Below are 15,000 nucleotides of genomic sequence, written 5' to 3' on the forward strand. Positions count from 1 at the left end.
TGTTAATCCCTCCCCATCCCACCTGCTTTGGCAACTGTAATAACTGATTGTCTATGCAGCTCTTCTAGAGACTCTAGGGTGCTACTTTCTCTAGGAAGAAGGTCATGTGGGTTAGAAAGGGCCAGCCACTGCTTGTGTGGCATTTCCATTTGTTTCATGAGGGTATCCGACAGTAAAAAAAGAAATATCTGACTCTAGCCCATGGACCATTAATAACATGGTTGAACTCTCAGCTTGGGTTCATACCTCTGCTAGATATTGGTTTCAATGCGCCTTGGAGAGAATTAAAATTTTACCTACCAACTGGTGAACTTTGCTCTTCAGCTCTAGTGCTGGCAGGAAAGTCATTGTGTGGATGGCTGTTGTATATGAATGAAGCCAGGGAGTGCAGGTCCGAAGACATTTCTCCTGAGCCCTCATAGAATCCTATCATGGGGTCTACTAGGTTCATTATTTCTGGAGACATGGGGTTGCTTATAGACTGTAATTAAAAGTTGACATTGACAAAGAATGAAACTCAATCAGTTCTTTATGACTTCAAATTTTGTCACTTTGGAATTATGCATTTTAAAAGAAAAGAACATTTCTATAACTATGGTGTTCTTCACTTTTCAAGATTTTGTCCTTAACTGGAACCCTGCACCATGGTAACATACTATGATTACTCTAGTGCTTATTAGATCGATATTTTAATTTGGAGAAAAAGCGGTACAATTTTCAGACTTGTATTAGTTTCTTTGTGGTATAATTAGATATTTTCATGCAAAGGTTTCATACTGAAATATTTTAAGCTCTCATTCGACAAATATTCTGAGCACATTATTAAAATGGGTTCTGTTTCCTTCTCTAAACATCCTCACTTGTGTACTCCTCATGAGTTTCTGTTAACAGTGATATTTTAATTTATTTTCAATCAAATAAATCACAGACAAAAAGGTAATAAGTTTGCAAGCAGGGTTTATAGTACACCTGTCCATGGTTCTAGGGTATATGATCAGTAGCTGTCCTTGTTTACATCTCATAATGAAATGCATACATGCCAAATCCACCATGGTGACAGATACTGAAGTGAGACTACCAAGCACAGATTGCAGATGTATATCGTAAAGATGGGCTCAGAGGTAGCTTGATGTCACTTCACTTTGTGGATCCCAACCCAGGATAACAGATCAAAATAGAAAACAGGAAATATGCTTTAGTCAAATGTCTGTATAAAACATTAAATGAATTTTAACCACTATTTAAAAAGAATAACAGAAATATGTGGACTTTGGATTCTAATTTGAACATACTGGTCAACTTAGGCATTGGAGATGAGCAGGAACATTTGGTTATGGTGTAGATTAAATAATGTCAAGACAATATCAATAAGTTCCCTAGCCTTAGCCATGGGTTATTATATGGATGAAAATGTCCATCCTTTAGAGAACCAGGCTAGGTAGGCATACAAGAGGAAGAGTGATATGCAGTCGGGAGCTCATTTTTAAATAGTTGGTTGCAAGAAAGAGAACCAGCTGAGCATGATAATAGTAGCTGAATCCAGGTTGCATTGATGAGCTCTTACCACGTAATTTTTCCACTTCTATATCTCTTCGAAATTTCCCAAAATTATGTCTTTTTTTAAAGTACTGCAAAACACCTATTTTAAGTCAGCAAGCACTTCTTGGCATCAGCAATAGTGACTGGGTGGCAACATATGGGATGGATACCCAGGTGGCACAGTCTCTGGATGACCTTTTCCTCAGTCCTTTTTCCACGATTTGTCCCTATATTTCCGCCCATGAGTATTTTGCCCTCCCTTCTAAGAAGGACTGAAGCATCCACATTTTGCTCTTCCTTCTTCTTGAGCTGAACATTTTAAATTCTGCTTCCAAACTCACTTCTGTTTATTACCAATTAAATGCTCTTATGCTTTCAAAATTAATAACAAATTGTCTGTGCTCTGATTATTCCTATGTACTCGGAATACCTGCCCCCTATTTACCTCACATGTTTCGATTGTCTTTCCTGCTGGAGCCAAAACTGGGTTTTCTTTTCCTTGCTATCATTAATGCCTTCAGTATTTTTAAAGTAATAGTAATAGTAGATGCTCAAGGAAAAAACTCAGAAAGTAAAAAATTTTGCAGTAGTATTCACAGATTATATGAAGCCCAAGAAGAAGGAAGACCAAAATGTGGATGCTTCTGTCCTTCTTAGAAGGGAAAACAAAATATACATGGGAGGAAATACAGGGACAAAGAGTGGAGCAGGGACTGAAGAAAAGGTCATCCAGAGACTGCCCCACTTGGGGATCCATCCCATATGCTGCCACCAAACTCAGTAACTATTGCTGATGCCAAGAAGTGCTTGCTGACAGGAACCAGATAGGGGTGGCCCCTGAGAGGCACTGTCAGAGCCCTACTGATACAGATGAGGATGATTGCAGCTAACCATTGTACTGAACAAGAGGACCACAATGAGGGAGTTGGAGAAAAGACTGAAGGAGCTGAAGGGGTTTACAACACCGTAGGAAGAACAACAATATCAACCAATCAGACCCTACCAGAACTCCCAGGGACTAAACCACCAACCAAAGAGTACACATGAAGGCATGCATGACTCTAGCCTCATATGTGGCAGAGAATAGCATTGTCCAACATCAGTGGAAGGAAAAGACCTTGATCCTGTGAAGGCTTGTTTCCCCAATGTAGGGGAATGCCAGGGCATTGAGGTTGGAGTGGGTGGGTGGGAGTGGGAGTATCCTCAAAGAAGAAGGTGGAGGGAGAGGTGTTATCAGAGAAGAGGGAAAAGGGAATAACATTTGAAATGTAAATACATAAAATATTCAAGAAAATAAAATTATAATAATAAAAAATCTACAAAACATATCATTTAAATGCGAAGTTTTCTGAGAGGTTAAAGATGGGGAAATGATTTAAGGGAACTTCCAGCTTTCTAAATATCATTACTAAAATTAATAAAATCATCCAGAAGCTAGGAAGATGACTGAGATAGTGAAACGCTTATTGCACAACCACAAGGAACTGAGTTCAGATCTCACTATCATGTACATAATTGCCAGGCAGCATGGTAGCCTGCATGCAATTTCAGTGCTCAGAGGTTGAGACAGGAAATCCTGAGGACCAGCTGCCGAGCTAGACTAACTTTCTAAGTTGCACTGAGTTCATTTCAAAGATCTTACCTCAATACAAAAAGTGGAAAGAGACTGAGGGGATGCCTACCATCAACAAGCTTGTGAACATGTGATCATGTGATCCCACACATATGTAACCATGCTTTCACACATGCACATGTAGGATAAAAACAGTACTAGGGGACAGGTGGGTACAGTATATTTACTGATCAGCTAAAACCAAGAGTCACAGTTCAGGGAGAGACCCAGTCTCAAAGTAAGGCATCCAGATATCGACCTCCAAATAAACATAAATTGGAAGATTCACCCATAGCAGATACATACACACCATCACCACCACAGTCACCACCATCATCATCATCGTCTTTAATCTTGGCCACAAAATAGTATTTTAGGGAAAATTAGAGGACACCCGTAGTGTCCATGTCATCCAGGTGAAGGCAAGTACAAGATAGAAGGAGGCCTGTCATTGGACGAGAAGGAAGGATGGGCAGGAGAAAAGTTTGAGAGAGAGGAGGAGACTGAAGGAGGCGGATGAAGCATCAGAGAGACCATGGAGGCGGATGTTAAGATTCCTCTCTGCAGTTTTACAGGTTGTTATGAATATTCTTAAGGGACGGATGTGTATAGGACTTTGTATGTCTAGGTGGGCAATTATATCTTATCACTTGGATCAGAGGTTATTGTGTTGTGTTCTTTCATGTGGCGATTTAAGTTTAAGAGAGTATGTAGCAGCTGGAGACACTGGGCCACCACGGAATTGGGATGTACATTTCTGGCACGGTGGCAACCTGCCTTGGGAACTTGATAGATAGAGAGATTATTGCCAGACTCAGAGAGAAGCCATTGGTAGTGTGATATGGGATAGAGCAAAGTGGGTGAGAGGCTTTGCTGACCGAGATGAAGGTATCTACCAGATATCTTGGGGCACTGCGTTGCCAAACCTAGTGTGGGGAAAAAAAGAAAGCTTTTTTCAATAATTTTACAGCAATGTCCATAGGACAGTCATATTAGTTAAAGAACCTGGGAAAGAGAACATGAAATAGAACAAAGTAAAGATTTTTTGAATTCTCACAGCTCGTTTGAGTTCTGACTCCACAGGGAAAAGGGGAAGGATATGAATCACAAACATATAATTCAGAAACACGCTGATATTTGAACCAATATGCTATGTCAAAACCACACAGCTGCTCCCACTCTCAATCCCATGCCCTTTGAAAATCTACCCTTACAAAGCACTATGGACAAAATCATGAGGTAGCACAAAGAGCTTCACCTTCAACTGTGATTTTGCATTAAATCTCTTAATAGCTTCTACCACATGTCAAATAAATTATGGAGGGACAACCGTAGCATTCCATCAATGAACCAAGATAAGCCTACCTGTGAACAAACTGCCATTTTGATGTAAGAATTGGCTTGCATGCTTTTGACTCTGAATCTCACACCCCAATTCTAATTTTCACTGGAAACTCTTTCTTAAACCAGGGCAATTAAATTGAACTCTGGTTTCCTATCAACCAGAAATGTCATAGATTATCATTAATTATTCCATATTCAGAATAGTTCTCATACATATCATTCAAAATATATACATACATATGTATATGTGTGTGTATGTGTCTGTGTGTGTGTATGTTATATTGGGTTTTTCTAGAGAGAAAAGACAGAGCAAAACTGACTAGATGGAATTAGACTTTTAAAAGAAAGAAGGAAAAGAGGTAGAAAGAAGGGGACACGAGTGGAAAAATGAAGCCCATTGCAACACATAAGTTTGATGCCTACAGAGTCTAAACGACTGGACTTAGAAGTGCTGTTGTTCTTTATTAGGTAATTTTGTTACAAGTCTTACTCTGTACATTAATAGATGTTTAGCAGAATCTCTGGCCCTTACCCCCTAAAACTATATTCCCAGTTGTTACAAAGACAGTGTCTTCAGAGAGTATCCTATGTTTAAAATAAAAAAGCAAAGTTGCCTCTAGTTGAGAACCACCAAGTTAGGGAATGTCACTATCCATCAACATGAAAGGGCTAGCATATGTTAGGGAGGAATCCTTGGAATTTATGTGAAAGACCCGGAAGTCTGCAGAGTTAAATTCCCAATCCACCTGAATAAACCAACTTGATTTTACATGTAATAACCTCCATTGCAGCGAGCGGGATTTCTGTCAACTTAGACTCACTGGAGTCTGCTGAATTGAATTAATGAAATGTTTGACATATTCTTAAGAGAATCTTCTGTTTCTATATATCATTTATGTTGCTATCAAAAAAAGGGAATAAAAGGAATGTTATAGTTAACATGTTTGAAAGCATCCTAAAGGATGCTAATTTGGTGGACAAATACTTCAGGTTTTAATCAGGTTTTGCCCCATCTGTGCTCAATCTTGATAAGGCAGTCCTATCTCTTCATCTTCCTCTGTCCAACTAACTAGGTTCTCACCTCTGGTTCACCAGGCAAAACAGTTGATAAACTTGAGAAAGCCGTAGAGTGAAAAAAAATAATCAGAATTAATTTTTGAAATCTGTGATGCTAGCAACCAACTGGAAAAATGCCTCAGGCTTTACCAAAGTGTAATATTTAAAAAAAGCATCATTTTATGGAGGGATGTGTTTAGAGGTCTTCAGACCAATCCTATGAGAATATGATATCCAAAGTAAATTAATTTTAATTTTTGTTTTAAAAGGACAAAATTTACACTAATGGAGAAATTAGTTCTGCTGGGCATGTTCCTAGTTTAACTCAATAAACAACACTGTGCTAAGTTTGGAGAAAGGCTCATTGCCCCCACACTATGATATTAACAAAGAAGAGGGACTAGGCAAAGATAATCTGGAAAGCAGAACTAGTGAAAAGAGGAAACTATTGCTTAAGGAAACCGTGTCCATCTACATTAAAAAATTAAATCTTTCTGTATTGGTGCAACACTATACAGAATGGCATTTTAAGGTACCATATATCAAATGAGATGCTGAACACTTGTGCCCAGGAGATATCTCTTAATCACACTGATCAAGTTTAGCTCCCTTCTCTTGCCATTTGATCAAGTTAATGAAACTGGCAATATAAGAATGAGTTAAACTAGATTTTCATGGTTTCTAATCCCCAGGAAGCACAATAATAAATATTCTAGAGAAAGGAGGGCTGGACTGACTAGTAAATGTCATCAAGAAAATACTTCAGTCCAAACAGGAAAAGAATAAAACTTCTTATTCATCCATATATGTTTTAAGTTTAGAAGAATATATAGAGCCTCATAATTGCTAAAAACAAACAAAATCAGTGTGCCTGTAGTGAACAGTATTCAATGTTTTAGAGTATATTGGCTAGCAGCTGCTTCTGTGGTTCTAATACCCCATTACCACAGTTAGTAAAGTATTTAGTAAAGCCTGAATTTCTAATTGTTGGTTAAAAATATTATTAATATTTTTAGAACATTACAGAAATTCAAATACACATTGAGAGGTTGAAATAAATGTCCTCCAGGTCTGACATTCAAATTTCAATAATATTTTTCTAGTGTTTGTTTAAATATCAAACATAGTATTATAAAGATACTTCATATTATTTTTAATAATCCCTACGTCTAAGAAACAAGAAAATCACAATGGGACAGTAGAAAAGCACTCCAGTGACAGCGATGATTCAGTGAGTCAGAATACAGAATACTTTAGTTTTTGTTTCTTTATAATTTCACCATCATATGTGCCCTGTGAGCAGCAGCTGTTTCTGCCTTCCTTTCTCCAAACCTCATTCCTAAGCATTTGAAGCACTTACAGTTTGAGTTCTATATTTAATTTCTGGCATCACTGAATAAAGTGCCTATATTCTGTGTTAGACTCCTTTGCCTATGATAGGGAGGGGCTAGGTGACTTAGATACATACACGTCTTCTCATCACTTCTCAGATCTCCTGAGTTTATGTTCATAAACTCAGTAACATGCTAAGCACCAGAGCATATGTGAATCTACAGTGAATGTCCTCTCTGTTGGCTCCTCAATATCTACCTCCTGCTGCCCTGCTTCATATAATCTCCTCCCCCTCATGTTGGTGAGATGGGACGTGTTGCTGCTATGAAGATGATGGGATGTAACCACATGATATTATAAGACCTTCCTTTGCTTGTTTGATGAAGTAAATGGCCAGATTGAACAGGACCTAGACAAGAAACTACAGTATCTTCTATGAGTAAAAGGTGACACCAACTAAAACAGAAAGCCAATGGGAAGCCAAGGCCCTTAGTTCTGTAGCAAAAGGAAAATTAACTCTGCTAAAACAACAAACAAGTCTAGAACAGTCTCAGTCAATCTTCAGATAATACCACACCTCAGCAAACTCCATTGACTGCGGCATTAGGAGACCCTAAGGAGAAATCTTGATTAATCTGTTCTGCACTCTGGCTGTCAGGAACTGTGATATCAGGAATGCATTGTTTGAAGCTGCTGAGTTTGTGTCAATAGTCTCTCAACAGTGGGAAACCAACATAATGAGAAAACAATGGAGACCCAGGAAAGGGACAGCAATACTAAGTGAAGGTGGGGACACAGAAAGAAGACAGATGCTTAACCATCATGCTCTGAAGGTAGACACAGCTGGCTATGTGACTATTGAATATTAAAGAGAACGTAAGTTGAAGAAGAGTCTAGAATTTCAAACTTTCATGAATAGAGTACAATAGTGCCACTATCCTAAAAACAAGTCAGAAACACAAGTCATAAATGCTCATTTTAAAGTCTTCTGAATCAGTCCTCTTAAAGAACAGTTTTAAAGACAAAAACCAGCCCAAGAGATGGAGTAATTCTCAGCTCATAACTTGGTTCTCAAGCAAGCTATAGGTCAGCCTCTCTTCAGACAGTGTCCTTGTCACATGAAAACTGTTAATTGCCTTGGCCAACTTTCTTCTGGGTAGCCTATGAGGTCACCATCCTTTCAGTCCCACCTCTCTATTGCTAGGATCCCAATGGAGCCTCCTGTTTCCTATTGTTCTATTATTCATTGGGGGAGGAGTTATTTGGCTTAGTTTCCTGTTATTTTGTTTTAACGGGGTGGAATTTAGACACACTTAAACCCTGGTAGAATCATCCTAGGTAGAAATTCACAATGTCAGAAATAAAAGGTAGAAAACACGTAACCAATGATTGCCAATGATTGGTTGGTTACCAAGAGGAACCAATGATTGAAAATGTGAGATCATTTTTAACAAGGGCTATATTCAGTGTACACGGTGATACACACCCGAAACGTGGAGACCTGATTGATAATCAGCGAAAGAAATAAACAGACCAACAACTAGATAGGAAAGTGTTAATGATATGTAAGGGACCTGGAAAAAGAGCTCCTGAAACATGTCTCTAAAATACGTTAGAAAATAGTAAGGACAGCCGTTAGCATCGCTAACAGCTATAATCATTTAAATCTAACACATGGCAAAGGTGCAGTATATAAAAGTAGATTAAGAATTAAGCAACAGGTGGTATTAAAAGATGTACAGTAATGAAGGCAGAAGGATGAATCTAGGAAGGAACATATATTGATTTAGGGAAGAAATGTGTTAATATATTGAGAATTGTTAACAGTATTTATTCCCTGTATTTGAAACTGAGGTCACGTGTGACTCCTAAAGAGATTCCAAAAATGTAAAGTGCTCTTGAGACAGACATGGGGTTGAACAGAAAGAGAGAGCACCTAGTCTGAGAGATACCTCGACAAGAAAACAAGATAATCAATGGGGATATTAAACCAGGGGTTTTATCTTCTGTGCTCTACTGCCAACCCTGTAAGTCATGTATGAGGGCAATATGAAATGGGGAAGCATGAGCCGGCAAGATTACTTAGCCAGTTAAGCAACTGTCTGAAAAGCCAGAAGCCAGAGTTCAGATCCTCAGAACCTAAGTTCAAAGGTGAGCATGATGACATGCACCAGTCTTTCCAACGGTGGGAAGAAAAGAGACAGACAGATACAGATCCCTGAAAGCTCCCGGGGCAGTCATCTTTGCTAGTGCAACAGAACTCTGGACCAGTTAAACATCCTGCCTCAAACAAAAAGTAGACATCACATAAGGACTTCTGTGTGAGTGCACGGTTCAGGTATATGTTTAACCACACACACACCCCACATGTAAACACACTCATGCATGTACACACATACACAGATACACTTTAAAAACATGAAAGTAAAAATTATAGTTTGACTTGTCCAAGGTCACAGTTGTAAAGCCCAGCAGAGTCAAGGCAAAGATCCAAGGCTCCTTGGTTTGGACCTGGTATTTCCTCCATTCCTCATCAACACTTCAAAGTGGAACAATAACCAACCACGTGAAGAAGTAGAGTATCTGAAATGGATCTGATATAACAAGAATTGATCTCCACCCCACCCCCTGGAGACATGAGAATAGAATGGCCCTTCTTCTTAAGGAGCTGAGTGTTGAAAGGTCAAATGCCAAGATTACTTCCAACGAGTCACAAATATTAGCACTGAACTTACTACATGTCAGCTACAAGCTGCTCTCTTTACATACATCAGCCATTACACCCACATCATTGACCCGTAGTTATAGGATCTCGTGTAATTCCTAAGTCTCAAGTTCAAGAGTCAGGGCACCTTCCCCAGGATTAAGCCATCAATAATGTCAGAACTAGGGACTAAGCCCTAACCATTTGCCTTCTGAACCTACATTCTTAACCATGCCATCTTCTAATAGCCAGTACCATATTTAAATACAGATTGAATGGCTCTAATTATCAACTTCTTTCTGCTGTGTTACAGGACCTCACGCTGGCCTTTCCAGAACCTTTTAACTTCTAGAGAAAAACAGGTGTGTCTGGCTAGTCAACAAATGGCATTAGCAAATTTGGGAAACCTGTCACCTGGTTCAAAGAAAACTAAGCATCTATTTTAAGATGCTCTCTGCAGCAACAAATGCTTAAGCTTCTGCTCTTTGATGAGATGCCAACTAGAATATCAGAAACCATAAAACTCACTATTCATTACACAGAAGAAAGGACACAAGATAGGACTGAAGTTCAACCTGGGAATGAATGTCCTGAATCGCTACATAGCATTGACTACCATAATGAAATCAATGCCAGAGGTAAGGGAAGTCTGGTCCTAGAAACAGAGGAACTGGAGAGAGAGCATGTAACACCAGTACAAAGAATAGCAATTCTGCACTGAAAACAGCAGACGCCAATGTCTTCATAAGTATCACATATATTTCTAATGGCCTAATGATTGCCACTCTGGTCCTAAGTACACAGACTTAGCATGCCAACATGACAATAGAAGAAATCTGGGGACTTCAAGGGTCCTCACTGGTGGGTGACTGCATTGGCCAGGGCAATACATCAGAAGTACATTAGCTGCCTACACTCCCTAACAGAGATAAGAGGAGAAAATAAGGTAGCCACTGTGCTTAAATGCAATGTTAATAAAGATCAAATCCTCTCATGTTAAAGGAGCACTTGAATTTCTTTATATTTAGTTGCATGTTTTCAATAAGAAAAGGCAGTGCTGTGGCCATTAGGTTCTTTCGTTCAAAATAGAACAAAATTATTTATGGACAGCAGTCTTTTTTTGGCAACTGTTCTGAATTATAAGCCTCTGAGACAACATTTAAATTATAATCATAGTCTCTAAGCAACATATTAACTGGATGAGAATAATAAAGGCCACATACAGAAGTACCTTTAGTCCTGTGTGACAGTTCAATAGACATTTTTCATATGAAAAGAGAATAGTAACACTCAACTAACGAGGCCTAAAATAAACTGTGATCTACTCAATATCTCGACAAATCTCAATTTATTTTAAGTCCTGGTAGCAAGTTTGTCAAAACTTAATGGGGAATTTTGACAAATTGGCCAAGTGACCAGTGACCAGAACCAATGGATTGGGCTCAGCAAAACAGGAAATAAAAGTTAATACCTCATCTTGTCCTGTGAGCAGAGTATTTTCCAAAACTACTCCTGTCTCTAGGACTGACACTTTCACACGGTACTGGCTGATGATTCCGTTTGGTTGTCGAGGTTTCCTCCAAGTAATTCTTATTTCTGTGGCTTCTACCTCTGCGATCTGTAAATCAAACACTGCTCCTGGAACTAAAGAACAGGGTTTTTTTTTATATATTAGAAAGAGTAAATACATTTTCAAATGCAAAGTACTCCCTAACTCCTTAGCCCATGATATTAGATGTATAAATAGCTCTGGGAAAATTGACTAGAATTATTGCTAACATATTAAAATTAATTGTGGCAAAAAGATCCCCTAAATGTATGGAAATTTAAAACTAATTGTATGCATAGTCTTCTCAGAATAGGAGGGACGGCATAAGATGGAATCATTTCCCCCAAAGAAAAAGCCACACAACGTTTCTGAAATCATTTCTGGACTGCGGAGATGCTCAGGGGCAGCGGTGAGGAGTGGGGGAAGGACTTGTCTTCAAGCCTGACAACCTTCTTGAGCTTCTCAGATGGATCCACAGAACTCATGATGAAAGGAAAGAAAGAATAGACTCCCCAGTGTAGCTCCCTACGCTCTACAATCACAGCATGGTAATACGCAGTCCTCCATGAGTTCACACACAACAACAGCAATAAAATAATCTTCCCTGACAAGCTCTTTATAAATAATTAATTCCTACTCCAAACCTTGATGTCTTTACAAAAATTATAACAACATACCCCAAACCAGTAACAGGCATGCTCAGGATACAGTGAAATGCGGTTGACATGAGCAATTGGCTGCCTCTTAATTTAATGCGTGAACTTGTGTGAAGACTCGATTGAAGTTTGTCTGCTGAGTTTACAAGTTAGCCATGTCAAGCTAACTTTTAGGTGTCTTTGCATGAAGTAGTCAAAAGAAGACTTATGTATAAGATGGCGGAGAGTAAGATCTAGACAACCCAGTGCTGGGAAGACAAGGAACGAAGGGTAAATAATGCTGGGCATTTTATCATGCTTTTGAGTACCTGACAACCCCCCACACACACACACACCCTTCCTCACCTATAGGATACATGATTTTTATTTTCCTTCAACTCCCATAAAGTTACTGTAAGGATCCAAAATCAAAAGAACTTCTAAGATACAAGTTCAGGAATGAGAAAAAGGTTGGACCCCCAGTGCAGAGGAATGCTAAGGAGGGTGGATGGGGGGAGGCACCCTTATGGGGGAGGGGGAGGGGCAGCTTATAGACAGGAAACCAGGAAAAGGAATAACATTTGAAATGTAAATAAAGAAATATATCCAATTAAAAATAAAGAAAAAGAAAAACCCATCTCCTTTCATGATCAAGATAATGAAATGATCATGATCTCATTTCCTTTGGCCATCTCACAGTGGGAGAGGGCTAGCAAATTTCAATTAGAAGAGAGCCAGCCACACTATGGCAGATTTTGCCCCAATAGATTGTTTTTCTTTGTCTCCATGAAGTTATCAGTACAGACATCACCTAGACAATGTAAAAATATAAATATTTCTAGTTACTTAATTGAGTACTTTCTGACTAAATTCTGGTGGTTACGATTCTAGTATCTAGCATGAGCAAAAGCTGTAATCAAAAGTGGGAGGGAGGCCCAATGTCATTCGCTACAATTCTGAGTCTGTAATGGAAGATAACTCTTCAGACTCTTTTCCCCGCTGACTTTCTGAGGAAAGCGTAAATTTTGGTCTAAGAAAGATGTTAGAGATAGTTCTGGGGTGGGATGGAGTCACTCATCACCTCTGAATGCTCTTGTCACTGCTCTAGGCACCGGCCAACACGGGGAAGAAAGAGGCAGAAAGCCCTGTCCAACAGGCCATCTTTCATAAAAGTTGTATCTTATTAAAGTTATTGTTTTGAGCACTTATGTTGCTAACAATGTGTTTACTTCTGTGTATACTGCAAGAATATAAAAGCCTTTCCAGGAATTATAAACAGAGCAACAGACATAGCCAAACGTCTCTTTACCTTCTTCTGTATATTGTTTGGGAGTTGCTGTGTAGTGAAGACCTTAGACAGCGTTGTGTAGTATGAATCACAGAAGAGACCAGGCATTTTTCCATTAATTTAAATTAACACACAATTCATAACTGAACGTTTTATCCAATCAGGCTATAAGTCTACTACTTGAAATATAAATGAATTGTCTCACACATATGTGTTAACACAAATTAATATAAAACAGGCAGCTGAATAGAGTGTGGTTTCATGAGTCTATGAAAAGAATGATTTAAACTTTATCAAAAGGGCCAAGTACTTTCCAAAGTACTTATAATCTGTGAAACTTCCAGGTTTTTCACATTTTCACCAGCACTTGACATTTTTCCAGCCACTGTAATTGTTTGGCAGTAGGGTCCTAGTGTGATTGTAATTTTTATTCCCCAGTCACTAGGGAATTAAGATGCTAAATGCTTCTCATGTTTTATTTGAAAAGCCCTCCAATATTTTGCTTATTGTTTATTGAACTAATTTAAAAAAAGACAAACGTTTGCATGAAAAAAAAAAGAATTGTCTCTTCCTGTCTGTGAAAGCATAGTAGGAACACATAAATATATTAATACCGTAGAAAATTACCCATGGATTATTACTGTCTCTTAATATGTGAGCCATGTTTGTGAATAATGGCAGTTTATGTATATTAATCAACAAAACTTTAAAAGCCACATCATGACCCCAATGTATTCTATTGTAATTCAAGTAAAGATTAAGGGACTACTTTTTTTTTTTACTACAAAAAACTTAGTGGATGAAGGAAGTGGGGCAGACAGCACCGTCTTTCCTCTTTAGAGAGACACTTAGCTTGTATCCCACACACTCTTACAGAGAAACCAGAGATGCATGGATTAGGTTGATCCCTTTGAGATCGATACAAAATTAAAGGAAGCTCAGCACACAGTGCAATTACTCACAGTGCAGAAGCAATTCTTAGGGAGTTAGCAGCAGAGACTGTGTCGTGGTCAAAACAACGTATTTGCGAGTTTTATGGAAAAATAAGGAATAAACAGACACAAAATGACTAAAGGCAATTCTGGGTAATTGAAACATTTTAGGTGAAAAGCTATTAGAAGTGAAATGGGATGATCATACTGTAGCAAAGGAAATACATGAGGAAGACGCTGTCCATAACCAAATCTAGTCAAATTAAACTTCTATTTAAAAAGCATGGAGAGAACCTTAAAATTAAAATCCAGGAGGATTCATAAAAAAAAAAAGTGGCGAGACTCCCGGTGGTTTGCCAACAATTATATGATATTTGGAATATTGGACCTTACTAAATTACTATTTACCTTCTCTTCATGCCTATTGAATAAGCGCTCAGGAAAATAGAAGTGATGTGTGTATAAAAACCTTAGGTATGTATCCTATAAAACTAATACAATAATAGCATATTTCTCTGATGACCAAATCTACTATGGGTCTTGAGAGTCTGTGATAATGAAATCAACCACACTGGGATATTACAGACACAAAATTTTCTGTTCGAGATCAACCCAGCATTTGTCTATGAATACTTGAAAATTGGTAAGAACCCTAGATATTTTTACTAGTTATTTTAGGAGAAGTAAGCTAGTTATAATTATTTTAAAACAAACATTAAACACTTTTAAGATATGAGGCAGTCAATAAATAATGTTAATTAAAATACAACCCACCTTTTAATAATAATAAATGATAAAGAATAAAATTCGGATCTCAGTTCTTACTTGACTCTAGCTAATGCAGTGAGCCATTTCATTGCCTCACACAAGTTTCCTGATTTTTTTCCCTTGTTTTTTCTCTGTGTAATGGCCCTGACCTGGAACTTGCTCTCAAGAAAAGGTTGACCTTGAAACTCACAGAGATCTGCCTACCTCTGCTTCCTGAGCGCTGGGATTAAAGGCAAGCATC

General features: G+C 38.4%; 1 protein-coding gene and 1 long non-coding RNA gene across 3 annotated transcripts in view; one reads left to right on the forward strand and one right to left on the reverse strand.

The window, feature by feature from the left end:
- Positions 1–15,000, forward strand: part of LOC120093580 (uncharacterized) — a 197,410-nt gene that overhangs the window by 170,642 nt on the left and 11,768 nt on the right. The window lies entirely within an intron of this gene.
- Positions 1–15,000, reverse strand: part of Ptprq (protein tyrosine phosphatase, receptor type, Q) — a 182,501-nt gene that overhangs the window by 151,473 nt on the left and 16,028 nt on the right. Inside the window, 2 exon segments of the mRNA NM_022925.2 lie at positions 301–481; positions 11,059–11,231. Coding sequence (NP_075214.2) covers positions 301–481; positions 11,059–11,231 — 354 coding nt within the window.

The sequence above is a fragment of the Rattus norvegicus genome, chromosome 7, assembly GCF_021556685.1.
Source record: "Rattus norvegicus strain SHRSP/BbbUtx chromosome 7, alternate assembly SHRSP_T2T, whole genome shotgun sequence".
Classification (NCBI taxonomy): Eukaryota; Metazoa; Chordata; class Mammalia; order Rodentia; family Muridae; genus Rattus; species Rattus norvegicus.